Source organism: Carcharodon carcharias, chromosome 9, assembly GCF_017639515.1.
Source record: "Carcharodon carcharias isolate sCarCar2 chromosome 9, sCarCar2.pri, whole genome shotgun sequence".
Taxonomy (NCBI): domain Eukaryota; kingdom Metazoa; phylum Chordata; class Chondrichthyes; order Lamniformes; family Lamnidae; genus Carcharodon; species Carcharodon carcharias.
This window is the reverse complement of record NC_054475.1, coordinates 154,539,600-154,564,489: the sequence shown is the minus strand read 5'-3', so window position 1 is coordinate 154,564,489 and position 24,890 is coordinate 154,539,600. Positions and strand designations below refer to the sequence as shown.

The window sequence follows — 24,890 nt, the reverse complement described above, 5'->3', positions numbered from 1 at the left end:
ACTGGATCTTTACTATCTAAAGAAGGAGCTATCCCAGCCAGGAGGCTTAGCCTTAAAGTTAAAGCTAGGTCATTAAGGGGTGATGTCAGGAGGTGTTTCTTCACACAAAGGATAGTGAAAATCTGGAACTCTTTCCCCCAGAAAGCTATTGAGGCTGGGGGGGTGGGGGGTCAACCTAAAACTTTAAAACCAAGCTTGGTGGATGTTGGTTAGGCAAGGGTTTTAAGAGTTACAGAAACAAGACTGGGGTTGGGGGGGGTGGCGGTGGTGGTGGGGTGTGTGTGTGTGTGTGTGTGGGGTGGTGTGGATGGAGTAAAGAGACAGATCAGCTATGATCTAATTAAATGGCTGAACAGGTCCCATCAGTGAGATGACTGGATTGCAGCCTAGGCCCCAAAATCCAGTTTACAAAATCCACTGCATCACTCAGCGAATACACTATGGCCTCTGAGATAATATGTCACTTTGCCAGGGCAATGAAGGATGGAAAATAAACAGTGTCCTTGCCAGAATGAATAGCAGGATTAATAAATTAAGCAGCAATGCCTCGATAAGCAGGTTGAATCCAAAATAAAACAGAGTCTGTGAAAGCTGTAAGCTATGTTTGTTCCTCAGGGAATAAAAAAAACATGGTCAACTATGTAAATATGTTTCAGTTCAGTGCAAGATTAAGTGATATCTGTAGTCAAAATGACAAGCTAAGCAGATGCAACTGAATGCAGTGATCAGTGTAAATAGTTACCAGCTATTTCATTGCAATGTTGGAGGATTGGTGTTATTACTGATAACTTGCATAGAACATGAAAAGGCCATTCAGCCCGACAGGATTATGGTAGTTTAGGCTCCACATCAGCTTCCTCCCACCTTACTTAGTTTCACGCTATCAATTTACTCCTTTGTTACGATCCCAGTTGATATTACCACTGAGACAAGCCTGACCCTAGGGTGGAACCCAGCTTGATAGATCCTAACTTTTATTTTTTTGTTTAGATATGTGGAGTGTAGCTACTGAACAGAATCACAGAAGTCAACTGATGAACTTTTAACAAAAAACATTTATTAAACAAGAAAAGATAAACTATATTATAATGCTCCTTCACCCACAACTATACATTTACAGATATATACAGCTTTGTAAGGATAACACAAGTTACAAAAGCTATCTTATCCTCACATATCCACAGGAAGTACATCATCCATGTAAACCAATAGTCAACTGTGGTCAGACCCACCACACTGTGAAACCAAATGACAGATGCTATGGATCACTCCTTAACTCTCCCCCCCACCACCCCAGATGCTTGTCACCATGACCCAACCGGTCTCACTGAATGCCATCTTTCACACAAGGGTTTCCAATCTCCACTCTGAAAGAACTCACTTTGGAATCTTCTCCCAAACCGATGCTTTCTCTCAGACACCTTCCACAAGAGTTCACCTCCAGTGTTTCAAACTTTCCTTCCGATATTCCTCTTCCCTGGGTCACCACACGCATTCAAGCTCTCTTCCACACTCTCTCACCAACTCAGCCATTAACAGTACACCACTGCTTCACATGTCTACAGCAAAGAGCTACAGACCTTCAGCTGTCTCTTTGGACCTTCTGACTTCTAACAAGCCATTCTCACCTTAAATCTGCTTCCTGCAGCATTCATCTTTTTAAGCATGAAGCTTGGAGCCTTTCTCTGCTCTTCACTCTTAACCTCAATTAACAGGACCTTTTCCAGGTTCCTGTCCTTTCTTTGACTTGAAAGTCTGCTTGGGATTTTTCCTGTCCCACTCACACAGAATCACAGTGCAGAAGAGGCCCTTTGGCCCATCGAGTCTGCATCAACATGTGATAAACACCTGACTTACCTACCTAATCCTATTAATCAGCACTTGGCTCATAGCCTTGAATGTTCTGATGTGCCAGGTGCTCATCAACCCGCCTCCACCACCCTCCCGGGCAGTGCATTCCAGACCGTCACCACCCTTTGGGTAAAAAGGTTTTTCCGCGCATCCCCCCTAAACCTCCTGCCCCTCACCTTGAACTTATGTCCCCTCGTGACTGACCCTTCAACTAAGGGGAACAGCTGCTCCCTATCCACCCTGTCCATGCCCCTGATAATCTTATACACCTCGATCAGGTCGCCCCTCAGTCTTCTCTGCTCCAACGAAAACAACCCGAGTCTATCCAACCTCTCGTCATAACTTAAATGTTTCATCCCAGGCAACATCCTGGTGAATCTCCTCTGCACCTCCTCTAGTGCAATCCCATCCTTCCTATAATGTGGCGACCAGAACTGCACACAGTACTCCAGCTGTGGCCTCACCAAGGTTCTATACAACTCCAACATGACCTCCCTACTTTTGTAATCTATGCCTCGATTGATAAAGGTAAGTGTCCCATATGCCTTTTTCACCACCCCACTAACATGGACACACATGCCTAGGTCCCTTTGTTCCTCAGAACTTCCTAGTGTCATGCCGTTCATTGAATACTTCCTTGTCAAATTACTCCTTCCAAAGTGTATCACCTCACACTTTTCAGGGTTAAATTCCATCTGCCACTTATCTGCCCATTTGACCATCCCGTCTATATCTTCCTGTAGCCCAAGACACTCAAACTCACTGTTAACCACCCGGCCAATCTCTGTGTCATCCACAAACTTACTAATCCTACCCCCCACATAGTCACCTATGTCGTTTATATAAATGACAAATAATAGGGGACCCAGCACAGATCCCTGTGGTATTCCACTGGACACTGGCTTCCAGTCACTAAAGCATCCTTCTGTTATTACTCTCTGTCTCCTACAACTAAGCTAATTTTGAATCCACCTTATCAAATTACCCTGTATCCCATGTGCATTTGCCTTCTTTATAAGTCTCCCATGTGGGACCTTGTCAAAGGCTTTGCTGAAGTCGATATAAACTACATCAACTACACTACCCTCATCTACACACCTGGTCACCTCCTCAAAAAATTCAATCAAATTTGTTAGGCATGACCTCCTTCTGACAAAGCCATGCTGACTATCCCTGATCAAACCTTGCCTCTTCAAGTGGAGTTAGGTTCTCTCCTTCAGAATTTTCTCCAATAGTTTCCCTACCACTGACGTGAGACTCACTGGCCTGTAGTTCCCTGGCTTATCTCTACAACCCTTCTTAAATAGCGGAACCACATTAGCTGTTCTCCAGTCCTCTGGCACCTCCCCCATGGCCAGAGAGGAATTAAAAATTTGGGTCAGAGCCCCTGCAATCTCTTCCCTTGCCTCCCTCAGCAGTCTGGGATACAAATCATCTGGACCTGTCCACTTTTAAGCCTGCGAGCATCTCCAATACCTTGTCACTCCCTTTATCAATTTGCTTAAGAACCTTGCAGTCTCTCTCCCCGAGTTCAATACCTTCATCATCATTCTCTTGGGTGAAGACAGATGTGAAGTATTCATTCAACACTCTACCGATGTCCTCTGGCTCCAACCATAGATTGCCCCCTTGGTCCCTAATGGGCCCTACTCTTTACCTGGTTATCCTCTTCCCATTGATATACTTATAGAATATCTTGGGATTTTCCCTTACTTTTACCAGCCAGAACTTTCTCATATCCCCTCTTTGCTCTCCTAATTGCTCTCTTAAGTTCCATCCAGCACTTTCTGTACTCCACTAATGCTTCCCTTGTACCTGCTAAAAGCCTCTCTTTTCCTTTTCATCGTAACCTGAATATCTCTCGTCATCCACAGTTCTCTGGGCTTGTCACTCCTTCCTATCACCCTAGAGGGCACATGTTGAGCCTGTATCTCCCCATTTCCTTTTTGAACACCCCCCACTGCTCCTCTGTAGATTTCCCCACAAGTAGCTGCTCCCAGTTTACCTTGGCTAGATCCTGCCTTATTTTACTAAAATCCACTCTCCTCCAATCCAAAACATTGGATTTGGAGATTTTCTTCTTTAGCTTGGGACTTGCTTTGCTCCTGTCTCTCTCTCTGGGAGCTGCTTTCAAACAACTTTGGAACTGGTTGAGCCTTCTAAGTTGCTAATGCTTGGCAGCTGCTCCCAACTGAACTCAAAACTGCTGGTGTGTGTGCCTGCGTGCGTGCCTGCGCGCGTGCGTGTGTGCGTGCGTGTGTGCGTGCCTGTGTGCGCCTGCGTGTGCCTGCGTGCATGTGTGCGTGCCTGCGTGTTTGCATGCGTGTGTGCGTGCCTACGTGCGTGTGCCTACGTGCGTGTGCGTGCCTGCGTGCATGCCTGTGTGCGTGCGTGTGTGCCTGCGTACGTGCCTGCCTCCCTCCTTCTCTGAACCCCTGTTGCTAGACAACAGCATAGTTTCCTTTTCTACTCATGTTTGCTTAACTTCTCAGAGTCGTAAAACTTATTAGAAATACAGGCACCTTTTAAGATGAAACTTAAACTCAACTTGGCCTTTTCTTAACACACATACAAAAATACAAATCAAACTTAAACTTTAAAGCTAAAACTCATTCCTAACTCCCACAAATGCAAATATAGTTAAACTGTCTCTATTTCCTAACACCTTGAAGTAATAAGGTTTGCAATATTACATGACAGATGTCTCAGACTTATTAAGTACATAATAATTACACTACACTTAACAACAGCACTTAAAACCAAACCTTGCAAGCTTCAGCCAGAGAAGTGGAATGTGGTGAACTGCTGAGCTCGGTTCTACAGGTTGGTCCGAACTTGAACGAATTATGAAGTATCTGTTCCAATAGCCTTTTTAGAAATACCTTTTCCACTTCTTCTAAATGATAAGCCATACGTTTCTGCATTGCCTAATACATCTCTATAATTTTATTGAACTTGACCCTTATTAAAACATCAGTTTTAACAAGTTCTTTTTAAAAGGGCTGGTACAGCACCCCAGTTTTCTTTTTTAGGTAGGTGCTCATCTTCAAGGCTTCAAAGGCCTCCCAATGAATGAACAGAAGAAGCTTTTCTGCTTGTACATAGTAACGGGTATGTATTTTAATTAGGTTTGTCCAACCTCACCATTGCTTTAGAGTCAGTATTAACTCAAAGGTTTAGTGGTCATCACATCTGAAATTGACTTATAGTCAACACTTAGCAGGCAAAGCTGATGGTCACTGTTAGTGCAAACAAAAAGAAAACAGTAGCAGACTTCAGACAGTCGGATTAACTATTTCCTTGCAACTCCATAAATACATAATAGAAAGGCACTGGACTGTAGTTACTAATGCCTCAGACCATTGGACTGCAGCTATAATCATAATGGATCTCAAATTTCTCTGTGTGCTGTTGAACAGTTACAGACAGTCAGGCAAAACATGATAATAATTTAATTTCAAGTTGTCAGGAATGGGAGACAGTTTAAATAAGTTATATTTGTACTTGTGGATGTTAGGAATGAGTTTTAGCTTTAAGTTTAAGTAAGTTATATGTTTTATTTGTGGGTTAAGAGGGTGAAACCTGAGTGTTAGTTTCACTTTAAACCAATGCAAGTCTGTGGATTTGTGTGTATACCTGTATTTTTAATGCGGTTTTATGACTCGAGCTAGAAAAACTGGGCTGTTGCCTAGCAACAGGGGGCCCACAGACACAGGGAGAAACAGAACAGCAGTTTTTGAGTTCAGCTGGTGAAGTAAACAGTTTAAGTCTCTCTCTAGCTGGACATACTAGCAGTATGAAAAATAAATGTGAGTATCTCAGACAAGTTTCTCTAAAGTTAAAGTAATAATGTCGAGTGAGTTCTGGGTCTCAAGAGAGATAACAAGTTGTCAGTAGTCTACTGGGAGAGGGAGCTGCAGGGAGCAGGTCTAAAGGAAAAGGAGCAAGGTCCCAAAGAAGACCTTTAACTTAAGTCAAAGGACAAAAACAGGAATCTGGAACAAGATTCTGTTCAGAAGTGAAAGCAAGGAGCAGAGAGGAAGGCTCCAAATTTAGAGAAAGAAAGCTGCAGGAAGCAGATTCAAGGCAAAATGAGCTTGCAAGAAGCCAGAAGATCAGAGGAGACAGCCAAAGGTTGGTGACTCCTTACTATGGGCATGTGAAGCAGTGGTGTTCTGTTGGCATAGCTGAGTATCTGAGAGAGAATGCGTGGAAGGCAATGCTTGAATGCACATGGCGATCCAGGGAGAGGAACATTGGAAGGAGAGTTTGAGGTGGACTTTTGTGGAAGGCATCCAAGAGAAAGCATCATTTGGATGAAGGTTCCAAAGTGGGTTCTTCAACAGTGGAGATTGGAAACCTTCGTGTGCAAGATGGAGTTCAGTGATAAAAGCAAAATACTGCGGATGCTGGAAATCTGAAACAAAAACAGAAAATGCTGGAAAAACTCAGCAGGACTAGCAGCATCTGCAGAGACAGAAACAGAGTTAACATTTCAAGTTCATATGACCCTTCTTCAGTGAGTCTGGTTGACTCATGCTGTAACAAGCATCTGGGGGGAGTTGAAGAGAGTCCATACAATCTGTTTAGGGTGTCATCTGTTACTTGGTTTCAGAGAGTGGCTTGCCTGACCACAGGTAACCTATTGGTTTACTTGGACTGTGTACTCACTGTGAATATGAGAGTATAAGATATCTTGTAACTTATGTTATCCTTATGAATCTGTATCTATTTGTAAAGGTGTAATGGTGGGTGAAGGAATATTGTAATATAACTCATCTTTTCTTGTCTAATAAATGTTTTTCTTTTGTGAAAATTCTTTTGTTAAAAGTTCATCAGTTAACTCTTGTGACTCTGTTCAGTAGCCTCTCTCCAGGTTTCTAAACAAAAATAAAAGTTAGGATCTATCAAGCCGGGTTCCACCCTGGGATCTGACTTGTTCAGTAGTTGTCCAGTTCAGCTGAGATCATAAAGTACAGATTTCAAGCAATTGGAACATTAGCCAGGTTGGAAGGAATTGTACAAACATAAATTAATATCTTTATGTAAGGCACAACAAACACCCATGAGCTAACTCTTCAACCAGGACAAATTAGATCTGGTCCTAGCAGAAACTTCCGAAGATGCAAAGTCAGCTTATTAATTTTAAAAACCAAGAAGACTGAAACGTTTGAAACAAAATAAGCATTATTATTATAACTCTGCTGTTGTTTGGTGAACAAACCACTACCTTGCTGAGGCTGAATGCTAATTCTCAGCTGCCTCTGTCAGACCAGTGGTCTGATGGCAGTGATATTGTTGCTAGACTAGTAATATTAACTATTAATCACTAGTAATCCAGAGACCCAGGGTAATGCTCTGGGGACCCAGGTTCCAAACCTGCCATGGCAGATGACGGAATTTGAATTCAATAAAAATCTGGAATTAAAAGGCTAATGATGACCATGAAACGATTGTTGTAAAGACACATTTGGTTCACTAATGTCCTTTAGGGAAATCTGCTGTCCTTACCTGGTCTGGCCTACATGTGACCCCACAGCAATGTGGTTGACTCTGAAATGCTATCTGAAATGGCCTAGCAAGCAACTCAGTTGCATCAAGCCACTACAAAGTCACAAAAAGGAATGAATCCGGATGGACCACCTGACATTGACTTAGGCACTGGAAACGACAACAGCAAAGTCAGCCCTGTCCTCCTTACTAACATCTGGAGGCTAGTGCCAAAATTGGGAGAGCTGTCTCACCGACAGCTTTCATAGTTATTCTCACGGAATCACACATTACAGATAATATCCCAGACATCACCATCCCTGGTTATGTTCTATCCCACCGGCAGGTCAGACCCAGCAAAAGGGGCAGCACAGTTGGGAGGGAGTTGCCCTAGGAGTTCTCAACATTGACTCTGGATCCCATCAAGTCTCATGGCATGAGGTCAAACATGGGCAAGGAAACCACCTACCATCCCCCAGCCCTCCCTCAGCTGATGAATAAGTGCTCCTCCATGTTGAACACCACTTGGAGGAAGCACTGAGGGTGGAAAGGGCACAGAATGTACTCTGGGTGTGAGAGTTCCACGTCCATCACTAAGACTGGCTTAGTAGCACTACTACTGACTGAGCTGGCTGAGTCCTAAAGGACATAACTGTTAGACTGGGTCTGCGGCAGGTGGTGAGGGAACAAACAAGAGGGAAAAACATACTTGACCTCATCCTCACCAACATGCCTGCCGCAGATGCATCTGTCCATGACAGTATCAGACGGAGTGATCACTGCAGAGTCCCACCTTAACGCAATGGAGTGTATCCTCAATGTGATGTGGCACTACCACTGTGGTAACTGGGAAAGATTTCGAACAGATCTAGCAACTCAAGACTGGGCATCCATGAGGCGCTGTGGGCCATCAGCAGCAGCAGAATTGTACTCAGGCACAATCTGTAACCTCATGGCCTGGCGTATCCCCCACTCTTACCATTAGACAGAGAGAGAGAGAGAGAAAGACAGAGAGACACTCTACCATTACCATCAAGCCAGGGGATCAACCCTGGTTCAGTGAAGAGTGCAGGAGGCCAGGAGCAGCACAAGGTATACCTAAAAATGAGATGTCAACCTGGTGAAGCTATAACACTGGACCACATGCATGCCAAACCGCATAAGCAGCAAGTGACAGACAGAGTTAAGCGATCCCACAATCAATGGGTCAGATCTAAGCTCTGCAGTCCTGCCACATCCAGTCGTGAATGGTGGTGGACAATTAAACAACTCACTGGAGGAGGAGGCTCCACAAATATCCCCATCCTCAATAATGGGGGAGCCCAGCACATCAGTGCAAAAGATAAGGCTTAAGTACTTGCTGTAATCTTCAGCCAGAAGTGCCGAGTGGATGATCCATCTCAGCCTCCTTCAGAGATCCCCAGCATCACAGATGCCAGTCTTCAGCCAATTCGATTCACTATATGTGATATCAAGAAACGGCTGAAGGCACTGGATAATGCAAAGGCTATGGGCCCTGACAATATTCCGGCAGTAGTACTTTAGACTTGTGCTCCAGAACTGCCCGCGCCCCTAGCCAAGTTGTTTCAGTACAGGTACAACACTGGCATCTACCCAGATATGTGGAAAATTGCCCAGGTATGTCCTGTACACAAAAAGCAGGACAAATCCAACCCGGCCAATTACCAGCCCATCGGTCTGCTCTCAATCATCAGTAAAGTAACGGAAGGGTTCATCAACAGTGCTATCAAGTAGCACTTGCTTAGCAATAACCTGCTCATGATGCCCAATTTGGGTTCTGCTAGGGCCACTCAGCTTCTAACCTCATTACAGCCTTGGTTCAAACATGGACAAAAGAGCTGAACTCCCGAGGTAAGATGTGAATGACTGCCTTTGACATCAAGGCCACATTTGACTGAGTGTGGCATCAAGGAGCCCTAGCAAAGCTGGAGTCAATGGGTAGAACTTTCCTCTGGTTGGAGTCATACCTAGCACAAAGGAAGATGGTTGTGGTTGTTGGAGGTCAGTCATCTCAGCTCCAGGACATCACTGCAGGAGTTCCTCAGGGCTGTGTCCTAGGCCCACCATCTTCAGCTGCTTCATCAGTAACCTTCCTTCCATCATAAGGTTAGAAGTGGGGATGTTCACTGATGATTGCACACTGTTCAGCACCATTCGCGACTCCTCAGATACTGAAGCAGTCCATGTCCAAATGCAGCAAGACCTGGACAATATCCAGGTTTGGGCTGACAAGCAGCAAGTAACATTTGCGCCACACAAGTGTCAGACAATGGCCATCTCCAACAAGAGAGAATCTAATCATCATCCCTTGATGTTCAATGGCATTACCATCACTGAATCCCCCGCTATCAACATCCTTGGCGTTAACACAGACCAGAAACTGAACTGGACTAGTTATATAAATACTGTGGCTACAAGAGCAGGTCAGAGGCTAAGAATCATGTGATGAGTAACTCACCTCCTGAATCCCCAAAGCCTGTCCACCATCTATAAGGCAAAAGTCAGGAATGTGATGGAATACTCACTACTTGCCTGGATGAGTGCAGCTCCCACAACACTCAAGAAGCTTGGCACCGTCCAGGGTAAAGCAGCCCATTTGATTGGCACCCCATCCACAAACATTCACTACCTCCACCACCGACGCACAGTAGCAGCAGTGTGTACCATCTAAAAGATGCACTGCAGGAATTCACCAAGGCTCCTTAGACAGCAACTTCCAAACCCACAACCACTACCATCTAGAAGGATAAGTGCAGCAGATAGGTGGGAACACCACCACCTGCAAGTTCCCCTCCAAGTCACTCACCATCCTGACTTGGAAATATATCACCATTCCTTCACTGTCGCTGGGGTCAAAACCCTGGAACTCCCTTCCTAACAGCACTGTGGGTGTATCTACACCACATGGACTGCAGCGGTTCAAGAAGACAGCTCACCACCATCTTCTCAAGGGCAACTACGGATGGGTAATAAATGCTGGTGCAGCTGGCAAAGCCCACATCCCATAAATGAATAATTGAAAAAACAATCGAACATAAAACCCAGACTGTCACTGACCTCCCCTCCTCTGGGCACCTCCCTTCCATCTCCTTGAACCTTATAATCCCTGAACCCAAACAAGTCCACCTCTACCTTCTTCCCAAGATCCACAAACAAGACCACCAAGGTAGACACATCATTTAAACCTGTTATTACCCCAATGAACCACACTTCTTCCTACCTCAATTCTTTCTTCCTCCCCAGCCAACATCCTCGACTCTTCTGACATTCTCTGCCACTTTAATAGTTCATAGTTTCTTGGCCCTGCCTGTTTCCTTTTCATCACAGACACCAGTCCCTTTACACCTCATTCGCCCTTCACTTCCTCCAAATAAAAGGTGTTCTATGGGAACCCATAAGAGTCTTAGCTATGACTGTCTTTTTATCAGATTCTTTGTCCCAGGCCTACTCAGGTCCCACCCCTCTCCCATTTTGTCAGTACATTGCTGATATTGGTGCTGCGTCCTGCTCTCACCCCTCACTGAAAAATTTCATTAGCTTTGCTTCCAATTCTTACCTCAATCTCACTCCTTTCACCTTCATCTGCAATGCTTCTCTTCCCTTCCTCAACCTCTCCATCCCATTTCCAGGGATAGGCTGTCAGCCAACAGAGACTTTAAGCCCACAGACACCCAGAGCTACCTTCATTTCAGTTCCTCCCACTCCGCTTTCTGCATGGACTCTATTCCAGTTTCCCCGTCGCATCTGTTTTGATGACACCACCTTGCATACCCAGTGTTTCCAATATGTCTTCAATTTTACTGAGCTGTGATGTCATTTAGCAAAGGTGGACTGGAATCAGCTACTGTAGTTAAAGGCAAATCAGCGTCAAGAGCAGTGGGAGGCATTCAAGGAGGAGGTAAAGAGGGTTCAGAGTAAATAAGAAAAAAAAAGTGGGGCACCAAAACCTAGAGCCCCTTGAATGTCGAGGAATATGCAGGATTGAATGAAGCAAAAATAGAAAGCTTATGTCAGATACTGCAGAAAGACTACAAGACCACAGAAAGTGCATGGGCGAAACTAAAAACGGAAATTAGGAAAGCAAGGCAAGGATATGGGCAGGTATGGGCAAATAAAAATCAAGGAAAATCCAGAGATGTTATATAAATAAATGAAAAGCAAGAGGATAACTAACAAAGATGACAGGGTAGATGCAGAATAAGATGTTTCCCTAGTTGGGGAATCTAGGATCAAGGGACTCAAATTTCAAAATATGGGGGAAGCCACTTAGGACCGAGATGAGGAGAACTTTATTTTTACTTAGGGGGCTGTGAATCTTTGGAATTCTCTACCCGAGAGGGCTTTGGAAGCTCAGTCCTTGAGTATGTTTAAAGTAGAGATTGACAGATTTCTAAATACCAATGACATAAAGGGATATGGGGATATTGTGGGGAAAAAGGCATTGAAGTGAATGATCAGCCATGATCGTATTAAATGGTGGAGCGGGCTCAATGGGCTGAGTGGCCTACTCCTACTCCTATGTTCCTATTAAGCCTGCTAATGACCAAAAAGGTGACCTGCGTGCCAGATGGAAGACAAAGGCAATGGTTCTGAATGAATACTTAGCATTCATCATGAAGAAGGGAACAATGCAGACATCATGGTTAAAGCAGGAGTGTGAAATATTGGATGGGATAAACATGATGATGGAGGAAACATTAAGAGACTTAGCATCTTTGAAGGTAGATTAATTGCTGAGTTAAGATGAAATATACCCCAGGCTTCCAAGGATGGGAGAAAATGGTGCAGCCTCTGACCATTATTTTCCAATCCTCTCTGGTTACAGGCATGATGCCAGAGGACTGGAGGACTGCTAACATCGTACACTTATTTTAAAAGGGAGACCGAGTTATTGCAGGCCAGTCAGTCAAAATTTGGTGGCAGGCAAATTATCAGAAAAAATTCTGAGGGACATTATTACTCATCATTCAGAAAGACATTGATTAATCAAGGATAGTATGGATTTATTAAGGGAAGGTCATGTCTGACTAGATTGATGTTTTGAGGAAGTAACAAGGAAGATCGATGAGAATAGCACATTTGATATAATCTCCATGGATTTCACCAAGGCTTTTGACAAAGTCTCATATGACACACTGGTCAGAAAAGTAATCCAAGGGAAAGTGGCAAGTTAGATCCAAAATTTACTCATTAGCAGAAAACAAGGTGTAATGGTCGATAGACGTTTTTGTGAGTGGAAGGCTGTTTCCAGTGGAGTTCTGCAGGGCTCAGTACTCGGCCACTTGCATTTTGTGGCACATATTAATGATTGAGATTTCAATGTAGGAGGCACAATTAACAAGTTTGCAGATAACTCAAAAATTGGCTGTGTGGTTGATAATGAGGAGGAAAGCTGTGGACTGCAGGAAGGTATCAATGGACTGGTCAGGTGGGCAGAAAACTGGCAAATGGAATTCCACCCGGAGAAGTGCGAGGTAATTAAATGGGAAGGGTAATCAAGGCAAGGGAATACCCAATAAATGATAGGATACTGAGAAGTATAGAACACAGGGACATCGGAGCACATGTCCACAAATTCCTGAAGGTAGTAGGACAGGTAGATGCAGTGCTTAAGAAGGCAAACAGAATAATTTCCTTTATTGGAGGAAGCATGGAATCTAATAGCATACAGTTATACTAGAACTCTATAAAACTAGCTAGGCCACATCTAGAATACTGAATACAGTTCTATGTGTGTTACAGGAAAGAGATGATTGTATGAGAGGGTACAGAGAGAGTTACAAAGATGTTGCCAGGAAAGAAAAATTTTAGCCAAGAGGAAAGATTAGATAGCCTAGGCTGGTTTTCAAGCAGAACAGAGGAGGCTGAGGAGAGACTTATTTGAGAAATATAAAGTTATGAGGGAATCTGTCAATAGATGGCAGTTGGTACATTTTGGTAAAAAAAAGAATAAAAGTATTGTACTTTGAATGGGAGGAAGCTGGGTGATGTGCAAGAGGAAAAGGAGTTGGGGGTTCATATTCACAAAATACTAAAAATAGTACCTTAAATTGCTAGGGCCATGAAAATGCCTAAAAGGAACACTGGTCAAATTGCAAGAAGTTTAAAATATTAAAGTACAGATATAATGGTGAATCTCAACAAAAAACTTTACCAAGACCACAGTCAGAGTGCTGTATAGGAAGGATGTTGAGGTAATAGAGCAGGTACAGTCCAGATTCAATAGCTACCTGCCATGAGGAACAGCAAAATATGAAGATTCAAATACTGGGGTCATTTCTTCCATAACACGAAACAGATTATGGGTCAACTTGATAGAATTTAAAATGATGAAGTGTGAGGGAGGGACCAGAATAGATAGAAACCAACTTTACAGAGACTGAAGGGGTCTAGACTGAAGGAACAAAAGACAGAAGATTGAATTATTAGGACACTAAAAAGGAGAAAACTCTGTTTATTCGTAGGGTTGTGAGGCACTACCATAGTGAGAAATTGGAGCAGAGACCATGGGAACTTTAGATAGGGAGTAAAGGGAAATGGGAACAGAGCTGGCACATGGGATTATGCTGCAATGTGCTGCTTGTATGGGAGATAAACAGCAAACACAGACTGGTTGGGATGAATGGCCTGCAATATTGTTGTCATTTCTATGAAATTCTATACAAAAAGGAATACCTGAACTGTGAACTTCCTCATGAATACTGTCCAATGGAACATAGAGATTGACCAACAGCATTCAGCTTTTCCTTTCCTCTCAGCCCAAGATGCTTTGTGCCCAATGAATAGCCTAATATTCTAAAACATAGCGCTCCAGTGAGTTGTTTGCAACTGACATTCCTACAACTGTATTAATGGTATATTGTAAGTTGCAAAGAAAGATCTGGTCTTTATACTGGAGCCACTTAGCAGGTGTGTGATTATCGGGCAGGGTACGAGTGAAATGATCTCCTGTATGCTAGGAATACAAACTATTCAGATAATGAGTTTATTTAGACAAAATAATTGAAAACTATATGTGTCTGCACAATAGATCTATGAAACCAGAATCTGGTAGGACTCACAAATAAAATTGTGAATATGCAAAAGGCATGATTCAACCTGAGAGAATTTACCTTGGAGTTCTTGATTTCCAGCATTTATCTCCAGCTCATTTCTTAATTACTTGGCAGAACTACAGCATGGACCACAGGTTCCTGGGACCAGACTCTCTCAAGTACCACCCCAGTTCCAAAATGCAAATGGAAATTATTTTTCTGGAGGTTGCCCTATGGCTGCTAAGTGCCTAAAATTCACCAGAAGCCAAAGATTGTTTCCAAGTATCTTAATACATGAGGTCATATGAAAAGAAACACTGAACATCTTTGGCAAAACAGCATTGATAGAAGGGAATTATACTCACAATGTGTCTGGCAGCAAATACACCATCAACAATGGCACAACAGAAAGACGCCACTACACCAAAACTGATGAACACGATCGATGCCACCAGCTAAAGAAACAGAATGTACATTTAATACAAAAGAAAACACAGGCTGTGAAGAGTATTCAAACTGTAAAGGCAATTTTTGAATTTCTGCTTTGTTTTGAGAGACACGTGACGAAATGGATTGCAGAACTAATCGAAGTGCTTGATTAAACCAAAAAATAATTAACCATTTGAGAAATTAGACTAAAAGAAAGAGAACATGTACATTGCTGGCAGGTGAGCTTAGATGTTGTATGCATTTCAATGAACACCATCCATAACTTTGTGCACAGACGGAAAATGCACAGGTCCAATTTTCTGAATGCTTGATCCTGGTAGAGAGCCTTCACACCGGAATCACATGAATTAGGAAATGGTATAAGTGATCCTGACATTTCCATCCAATAATTGTATTTAAAGCACCCAGGATTTCCCAATTAGTGTGTCTGACACCCCACAAAGACCTTCCATTCAGGAAATCAGCTTTACTAAGTCAGTGATGCATGGTTTGCATTTTGCAAAGATGCTGTCATAGCTTCAGTTAAGTTATAGCAATGTAGAGTCATTCCATACAAAAAGGGGGCTATTCAGCCCATTATGCCTATACCAGATCTTTGAAAAATAGTTCTCCAATTCGTTCTACTCCTTCTACACAACCCTGCAAAGTTTTCCTTACAATAAACTTTCAGACAGATTCTTGCAAGAGTTATGGGAAATCATTACACAAGTTTACAACAGTTTAAGAGTAAAAAACTGTACTCTTTAAATTAATGATTATTTCTAAGCACTAGAAAACTAAGCATTTTCTTGTATGACAGAGTGTTGCAATGTGGTTTGGATCAGAAATACATCAAATATCTCATTTTTATCCACAAAATTAGCCCATTCCAATGTTTAATACAAGTTCAAAACATGGTATCAGCCTGCGAACAGATTACTTGCATTTGTTATTATCATGGTCAGGACAGGTTAAGTTACATGTTAAACGACCATCAGAATTGAATCAGAAATCTGGATGAACAGATTGTCAGACATCCAAACAACAGCATAGAAAACAGATATAGTGACAGCTACATTTGACTCAAGAGTATTGTATTGTCATGAATATAAAGTCTCTGGTTGTACAAAACTTGATTATTGCTGAAAAAAGAGACTTTTTTTGTTAAAGCTTTTCATTTTGCACTCATCTGAACAATTTGCAAGAAAATGCCAATGTCAGGGGAAACAACAACTTATACTGTATGAGAAGAGAGTGTTGATTGGTTGGCAAGTGTACTCTGATTGACTGAGGCTTTGCCATGGAGAATACACCAGTTGATGGTGACTGGCAGTTAACTGCCAGGCATTGTTTGAAGTTTAAACCAGGTAGTTTGACTCTGATTGGTCAAGATATTGACCTGGGCAATGAGCCAGCAAATAGCTGTCACTTATTTTGTTTAGCTGAAACAGGTGCAATGTGTGTACGTGTTCTTTCTGTCTACAAAGAACAGGGCCCTGTGTATTAATATATGTAGCTTCTAATACACACAAATGGGCCACATTGCGAGCCTGACTGACGATCTTTTTTCAGTAATAAAGTCTTTAGTTGCGACTTGTAGTAATTAGTAATGCTTCATTTCATCAGATACTGACCAGTGATCCTAAACCTTCGATGTAAATATGGCTGTACGAATCATTGGGTTTCTAGGCCGCAAAGAGTAGAAGTGGGAAGAGTTCTAATGAAAAGTCATTGATCCAAAATATTAACTCTGTTTTTCTCTCCAAGGATGCTGCCAGATCTGCTGAGTATTTCCAGCATTTTCTGCTTATATTTCAGATTTCCAGCATCTGCAGTATTTTGCTTTTGTAAAATTAGCCTAGTGCAAAAAATGCGATTGAGATGAGGTTACATAATTTATACTATTATTAACTGACCTTCAAGTGAAACCTAATGGCTGAACTATTGCCACAGTGTCCAAATGGAGATCTCCAGTCCACCACTTACACAGTCTCTTTACATCCATTAGGTTATGTTTGAATCTTGGAGAAAATCCAGTCCTCGATTTCATACCTTACTCTGCACAGATTAGTGCAAATGTTCAAAAGAAGTTAGTTACATTCGCATTGTGAAAGCACTGCATTTACAATTGAGAAATGCAGCATTTCATGAGCTGAGGTGTAACTGGCAGTGAAAAGTTTTAATCCAGATCCACGAGAGATCTGGAGCAAGAAATAAGGTTCCTAAATCAAAAATATCAAAGCTTCAATTGGTTTATTGATGTCATATGAATTGGCATGATGAAGATGTCAAGGGATGTCAGTTTACTATGGACAAATGGCGATCTGGGGGAGGTGGTGGGTGACACAGGAACACAATCTCCTTTGATCAATCTGCATGGAGGAACAATCTTAAGGGCCCAAATGGTGTTCTCACACTGCTCCTCCCTGTAGACCCATCTCTCTGATTCTGCCTGAAGGAGCTCTCTGCCAGGTTTGCCCCCCTTGGGAGCAATCGCAGAGGTCCTTCAAAAACCTGTGGCACCTGGGAGTGGGTCAGAACATAGGCATCGTGAGAGCTCTGTGGGAACTGAGCACAAACATGCACGAGTTGCCTTCTGTGATATATGAGCTGCATGTTCAAAGAGTGGAATCCCAAAGGAATTGAGGAACATGACTGGCTATTGCCAGAGAGCTCTCAGGGCCATTTTTGTGCAGTCAATGGCACCCTGCACTAGTGGGAAACATGCGATTGCTGCAAACCCCAATGATCTTGCAACCCTGGCTTTCGGGATCCAGAAACAATTTGACAAATTGGTGCGCTCTCCTGAAAAAGGCATCTGTCACCTCCCGGGTGCACTTGTGTGTGTCGCTGACTGGGACATGTCACACAAGTCCCCGATGGAGCCCTGGAAGGAGCCACTGGCAAAGAAGTTTAAGGAAGCGGTAACCGTCTTTGCCACTGGCATGGGATTCCCTCCGAGTCCTTTCAGCCACAGGTCATAATGAAGAAGCTGACAGATGTGTGCAATCACATTCTGGGACATATAAGGCACCTCTGGCATTGCCTTTCACTCATTTGTAGATAACTGCACCGCCTGTGATATACTGGGCCATTGCTCGCCTTTGCAGTGGACCCTGTTCACCAGCATCCTGACCTTCTTGAGGCCTTGTTGCCTCTTACTGCTCAGGCTGTCACTCCTCCTGGCCCTGTGCCAACCTGTGAAGGGCCCTCCTTCCCCTCATCTGGATGAGAGGCAGCAGAAAGGCAGGGTTGCCTTGAGCCTGCATCATCCAGGCCTAAGTGGATCTGTGAATGAATTTAAGTAATAAACATAGTGAGCATATTATTTACACGTTTGCCTCCATCTCAGAACCAAGCCAGTGCTAAGCCTTATGCTTGGCTTTCATCTAGACATGACATTCCCCACCCCTGCCAGCTGAAGGACCACCTAGAGGACCAGAAATGGCTCTTTCTCCCAGTCATACGTGAGTGTACATTGAGACATTGCTCTTTGATCAGGGTGATGAGGGCCATGTGTGAGAAACCCCCTCTGACACTGTTCAGCACGCCTCCAATAGACTCTAGACTCTATGGAGAGACCATTGCCTTGGTAACATAGAAAGGCTAACTACACGAGCCTTTGTCAGGCATAACCATTCACCTGTGAAGATGGAGGTTTGGAGTCGGGCATTTGCTGCTATCCACCAGCCATGTCCTTCAAGGCATCCACTTCCCTCTCTCCCTTCCTTCATCCCTGCCTCTAACAGCCGCAGATGTCAAATGGCACAGAATGAATGGCAGCTCCAGAATTGCTGGGATCTCAATGTTATGAAACCTGCTGTTTCAGTTCCACTTCAAAATGCCTTTCCCTTAATTTGGAGGGGGAATTTAATTCTGGTGAGGTGGCCTTTTAATGAGCATGCATGACTTGCTAATGTATGCAAAAGGACTTCTTGACTTTGTTCATCGGCCGCTTTTAATCCACCTTTAAAGTCCCGAGAACAGAATTCCTAAAGTTCATCCTGACATTAGGAAACTGATTTTTGGCCTAACGCCAAATTAAGATCCCCCGGTGACAAGCTTCCCCCTGCTGGTGGGACCAGAAGATTTGACCCTATATGTCTCATGGACTCAGTATCTACCCTTCTCTTATACCAACCACTTCATCAGAGGCCTGTGACAGCAGGCCTCGTGGATGATGAAAGTAAACTTGATTTAAGAAGATCGAGGGAAGGATGAGTCCTATTTCAATGCTATTTTGCTGCTTGATGAGATACGTGTTTTGTCAGAGGTCTGAAGAACTTTGCTAGCTTGACAAAAGTACTGGATTGCATGGCTTCAATCAGGATCTCACTTGAATGCCTGGCTTGTGCAAGTTTCATTTAATGAAGTTATGAGGATCATAGTCATCCGCTGCGCATTGACTGTTCTGGGGGACAATGGTTAATATGTGCAAATCTCTGGGCCAGACATGATAATCAGATAGTCAGCCAGGGAGATTGCAGCCCACTTGACTGCCCAGATGGTGTAGCTCACCAACAAGCTCTGAACACTGGGTCCATTATTGGGAGCTGGGGCTTTTCCTAGTCTCCGCATCATTTACTTATTGTCAACAAGAGTTAGGCACAGTAGTGTCCTGGGCTAGGAGTGGTCTAATGTTGTGATACATTGAACACCAAATGGAATAAAACCCAGTACTTAATTATCTATACATAGATGCTTCTGAAAATGTCTTACCTTGTTGGAATTGCTGCTGAGAAGCTTGTCAAAAGGTATTAGTGGCAGTGCAATAGAAGGCAGAAGTGCTTATGGCGTCCCCAGTAGTAATCCAAACAACTATGATCCCACATCATAGCATAATGTAGGTGCAGAATCTATCCATTCGAACCAACTCTTGATGTGATAAGTTAAAATGTAGATTCACCTGCAAATCACAGCTTTAGCTGTGTGACTCTTTGAATATCAATGGTTGTGTGATAACAGTAATATTTAGGAATTGCCAAAGTTTGTTTTTATCAAGCAGCATGCTCAGTCTTCCACTGTTGCTCCTGAGCCATGTGCTATTAGACATATTGGGCCCAATTTTAACGCTGTGCAAGTGGATGGGTTTTGAGCGAGTTAAAATCTTGCCCATCAGCCTTGTTCAATTACGTAACTTTGTGTCACATTGGCTGGATTTTTCCTTTGAGCTGTGAACAAATAGCACCAGACATTTAATACTGTACTTGCCCATAGAATTTCCATGGGGCTTGTAATGACCAATTAGTCAGCTAAACATCCAAAAAGTACTGCACCCTCCTCAGAGCATCTGTGACCCATGTGAACAGGGCAAGCAACTGTGTATTTACTTTAACAATTCTTCAATCTGACTGCTTATAAAGTATAAGTTAGAGGGAGTGGATTCAATGTCAAATCAGGTACAGAAAGCAAAAGTGTGAGAGAGGGAAAGAAAGAAAGATTGATTTAAAAGAGAGAGCAATAAGAAACAGAAAGAAAATGTAAAAAAAAACTAACAATAATTAAAAGCTGTAGGAATGAGACTTCACAATTGTAAAAGCTATTTTCAGTGCCAGCAAGGTTGTTTGGCAGTAGCTAACACTTAACCTGCCAAAAAAAGGAAATTTAAGGCTGATTCCTGGGATGAGGGAGTTAATTTATGAGGAAAGGTTGGACAGGTTGGGCCTGTATCCATTGGAGGAGTTTAGAAGAATGAGAGGGAATATAATTGTACCATATACGATTCTGAAGGGAATTGACAAGGTGAATGCTGAAAGGATATTTTCCCTTGTGGGAGAGACTAGAACTAGGGGACATAGTTTAAAAATAAGGGGTTTCCAATGTAATATGGGGATGCGGGGAATTGTTTTCTCTTAGAGGATCGTGTGGAACTCTCTTTCCCAGAGAGTGGTGGAGGCAGGGTCATTAGATATTTTTAAGGCTGAATTAGATAGATTTTTGATTGACAAGGGAGTCAAAGGGTATAGGGAAGGAAAGGGAGGTGAGGTGACAATCAGATCAGCCATGATCTTCTTGAATGGTGGAGCAGGCTCGAGGGGGCCTTATTAGGACGTTCGTATGTACATACCTAAACTACTTCAAGGTATTTTAGTTTGTAACTATGATATCAGTGCAGAAACATCACGCTGTTCAATGTAATTGATTGGCAAGTCAGACAGCGAGATACCGTCTTTGCACAACTCCTGAACAGCAGGGCACCTCAGATAACAACTTCTGGATTTCCGTATCTAACTGTACATGTGTGGCCACTGGAGGTTGCTGTTTGATTTGCACATAAATAATGGTGAGCCCTGTTAGCCTCACCATTATTTTCACGCAAAATCTGGCCCAGTGTAAATTTTTAAGAAAGTAGAAGCTACTTAATAAGTGTGCAAAATATAGGAGCTTGATGTGGATGGAGCAAATGGGAACTAATTTCTCTCAATAATTTCCAGTGGACTGACAATGGCCCAGACCAATCTGTTCAGCTAGGAAGAATGACGTGGTTCAATCAACCAACAGTTCAATCAGCTGGAGGACTCAGTCTTGACTACGCGATAATGTACAGCAGTGGGGAGATGATGGCGTCAATCGGTGCGCCAGTAGGTCAACTTGGAATTTCAGCACACTGATCTGATTGCATTCTCTCTGTATTTCAGTGAGACTCACTTCTCCTGGGTGCCAGGAGCACAGCCAAGTCTCACAGCTGACTGAAAACCTCATAGGCTGGGGAGAGCGCAGCAGAGACAGTCCAGCATCTCCCACAACTGGTGCTACTAACTGAGTCTCTGACTGGATGATCTGCCTGACGATAGTGAACTGGATGGAGGCTGACTGAACAGTTCCACCATTGCGCCAATTGGACTTTGTCAGTTGAATAAAATGCACGGGCCGAGGAAGGCTGCAAACAGAACCAGTCATTGTAGCCTCTGTTAGGTAAGGTGATCACATAGTTAGTGTGACTTGGTTTTCCCTGGCATGTCCTAACTAAATGACTTAATAAAAACATAAAATTCTGGAAAAACTCAGCGGGTCTGGCAGCATCTGTGGAGAGAAACAGAGTTAACGTTGAGTCTGTATGGCTATTTTTCTGAGCTCTGATCAAGAGTCGTATGGACTCGAAACGTTAACTCTGTTTCTCCTTCCGCAGATGCTGTCAGACCTGCTGAGTTTTTCCAGCATTTTCTGTTTCTCTTTCAGTAGACATCTGCAGTATTTTGCTTTTATTTAAATGACTTATTATCCTTTGAGATTAGGCTTCAAAAACATTAAACATTATTATAAATAGTACAAAAGCAAAGGTACTGCAGATGCTGGCAGAACTCTCCACTGTGTCTAATCCATTTCACACTCTTCTGCTCTCAGTCTTTTCTCTCCCTCCCAAAAAGTGACAGGGTTCCCCTCGTCCTCACTTCCACACCACCAGCCTCTGTATTCAATGGATCAATCTCCATCATTTTCGCCACCACCGAACACATCTTCCCTTGCCCTCCCCTTCCAGCATTCTGAAGGGACTGTTCCCTCCGTGACACCCTAATCCACTCCTCTGTCACACCTAACACCCCCTCCTTTCCCTATGGCATTTTCCACGCAAGTGCTGGAGATACAATAGCTGTCCTTTCACTTCTTCTATTCTCACAATTCAAGGCTGCAAACATGCCATCCAAGTGAAACAGTGATTTACTTGCACCTCTTTCAATCTAGTGTATGGCATTTGCTGTTCACAATATTGTCCCCTCAGCACTGAAACCTAAATGTAGACTGGCTGACCACTTTGCAGAACACCACCATTCATTCTGTAAGCATGACTCCAAGCTCCCCGTTGCTTGTCATTTTAATTCTCCACCTTTCTCCCATGCTAACCTTTCTGTCCTTGGCCTGCTAGTGTTTCAGTGAAGCTCAATGCAAGCTCGAGGAGCAGGTCCTCATCTTTCTACTCGGCACTCTACAACCTTCTGCGCTCAACAACTTTAGATCATAACCTCATCCTTCATCTTGTTCTTTGTGTTTTTTTCTCTGTGTTTTTGTTTTGCTGGGTCTGTCTTCTCTAGTTTCTTTATTCCCTCATGTTGCACTCAGATGGTTACTATGCAGCAATTCATGCCCCATTTGGATACAACCTTTGTTTCTTTACTATGCCCATTACCTCTCTTTGGCTGTTCAATCATGAAATCTTTTGTTATTTGATCTCTCCTGCCCTCCACCCTATCACAGGCCTTCACTCTTGTCCTTCCTGCCCCGTTCTCCCTAGCACTGGCTTAAAAACTCTTATATTTCTATCTTTCTTCAGTTCTGATGTAAGGTCATCTTGACCTGAAACAATTAACTCTGTTTCTCTCCACAGATACTGCCTGACCTGCTGAGTATTTCCAGCACTTTTTGTTATGATTCCAGCTGATGTTACCACTGGAAAAATGAGGAGCCAGGGTGGAAGCTGGCTTGATAGATCATAACTTTTATTTTTTGTTTAGAAATGTGGAGGGTGGCTACTGAACAGAGTCACAGGAGTCAGCTGATTAACTATTAACGAAAGAATAAAACATATATTAAAAAAGAAAGGATTAACTATATTACAATACTCCGTCACCCTCCACTACACCTTTACAGATATCAAGCTACAAAAAAACTTATATTCTAATGTTCATGGAACCTACGCAGTCCATGTAAACCAATGGGCAACCTGTGGTCAGACACACTACGCTCTGAAATCAAATGACAGCTGCCACCCCAAATAGATGCAATGGCTCTCTCATCAACTCCTCCCAGAGACTTGTCGCACCATGAGCTAATCAGTCTCACTGAACTCCATCTTTCATACAAGGGTTTCCAATCTCCACTCTGAAAGAAGTCATCTTGGAATCTTCTCCCAAATGATGCTTTCTCTTGGACACCTTCCACAAGGGTCCACCTCCAGGGGCCTCTGCTTCTGATGTTCCTCTCCCCTGGATTTCCATGTGCATTCATGCTTCGCATTCCACGTGCACACTCTCAGATACTCAGCCATGTCAACAAAACACCACTGCTTCACATGCCCATAGTAAGGAGTCACTAACCTTTGGCTATCTCCTCAGATCCTCTGGCTTCTCACAAGCCCAATTTGCCTTGATTCTGCTCCCTGTAGCTTTCACTTTAATTCGGAGCCATTTCCTCTGCTCCTTACTTTAACTTCACTGAACAGGATTTGTTCCAGATTCCCTGTTCTTGTTCCTTGACTTAGCTGACATCTTGGGACCTTTTCCTTCCCACTGCCTGGTTTTGGGACTTTTCTTCTGTTCTTTAAGGAAATCTGTTCTCTGCAATTCCCTCTCCTGTCCAGCTTCCTTGCCCTGTAGTATCCACAGACCAACTGAACTCAAACTGCTTTTCTGTTGCTCTCTGTCTCTCTGCAGGTCTCCTGTTGCTAGGCTATAGATCAGTTTTTACTACTTTGTTTTAATTTGCCTAAATCACTTCAAAGGTCATAAAACCTCATTAAAATGAAGGTATACAAAAGAAAACCCACAAACTAACTCTAAAACAAAAACAAAAATCCAGGCTTCACCTTTTAAACCACAAATTGACAAAATATAAATTTAACTTGAATTTGAACTTAAAGCTACAGCTTATTCCTAACACAGACAAATACGGATATGACTCACTTAAAACTAACATGTTTTTACAATGAATAGTACAACAGTCTCTTTAGATTTGTAATATATTCCTCTGCTAATGCAACTAGTTGTTCCAGCATAGTTACAACACTGGCATCTACCTGACAATGAGGAAAACTGTCTTGCCGACAAAAAGCAGGACAAATCCAATCTGGCCAATTATCACCCCACTGGTCTACTCTCAATCATCAGCAAGATGATGGAAGTGTCGACAGCAATGCTATCAAGCACTTACACAGCAATAACCCACTCACCAATGCTCAATTTTGGGTTTCACCAGGACCATTCAACTCCAAACCTTATTGCAGCCTTGATCCAAACATGGAACTGAATTCTAGAGGCGATATGTGACTGTCCTTGGCGTCAAGGAATCCCCCAAAATTGAAGATCAATGGGAATCAAGGGGAAAACTCTTCACTGGTTGGAATGATATCTA

General features: G+C 43.0%; 1 protein-coding gene across 1 annotated transcript in view; it reads right to left on the bottom strand.

Annotated features, from left to right (window-relative positions):
- tmem255a (transmembrane protein 255A) overlaps positions 1-24,890 on the bottom strand; it is a 119,901-nt gene that overhangs the window by 67,713 nt on the left and 27,298 nt on the right. Inside the window, exon 4 of the mRNA XM_041195219.1 lies at positions 14,762-14,851. Coding sequence (XP_041051153.1) covers positions 14,762-14,851 — 90 coding nt within the window. The remainder of the gene's footprint in view (positions 1-14,761; positions 14,852-24,890) is intronic.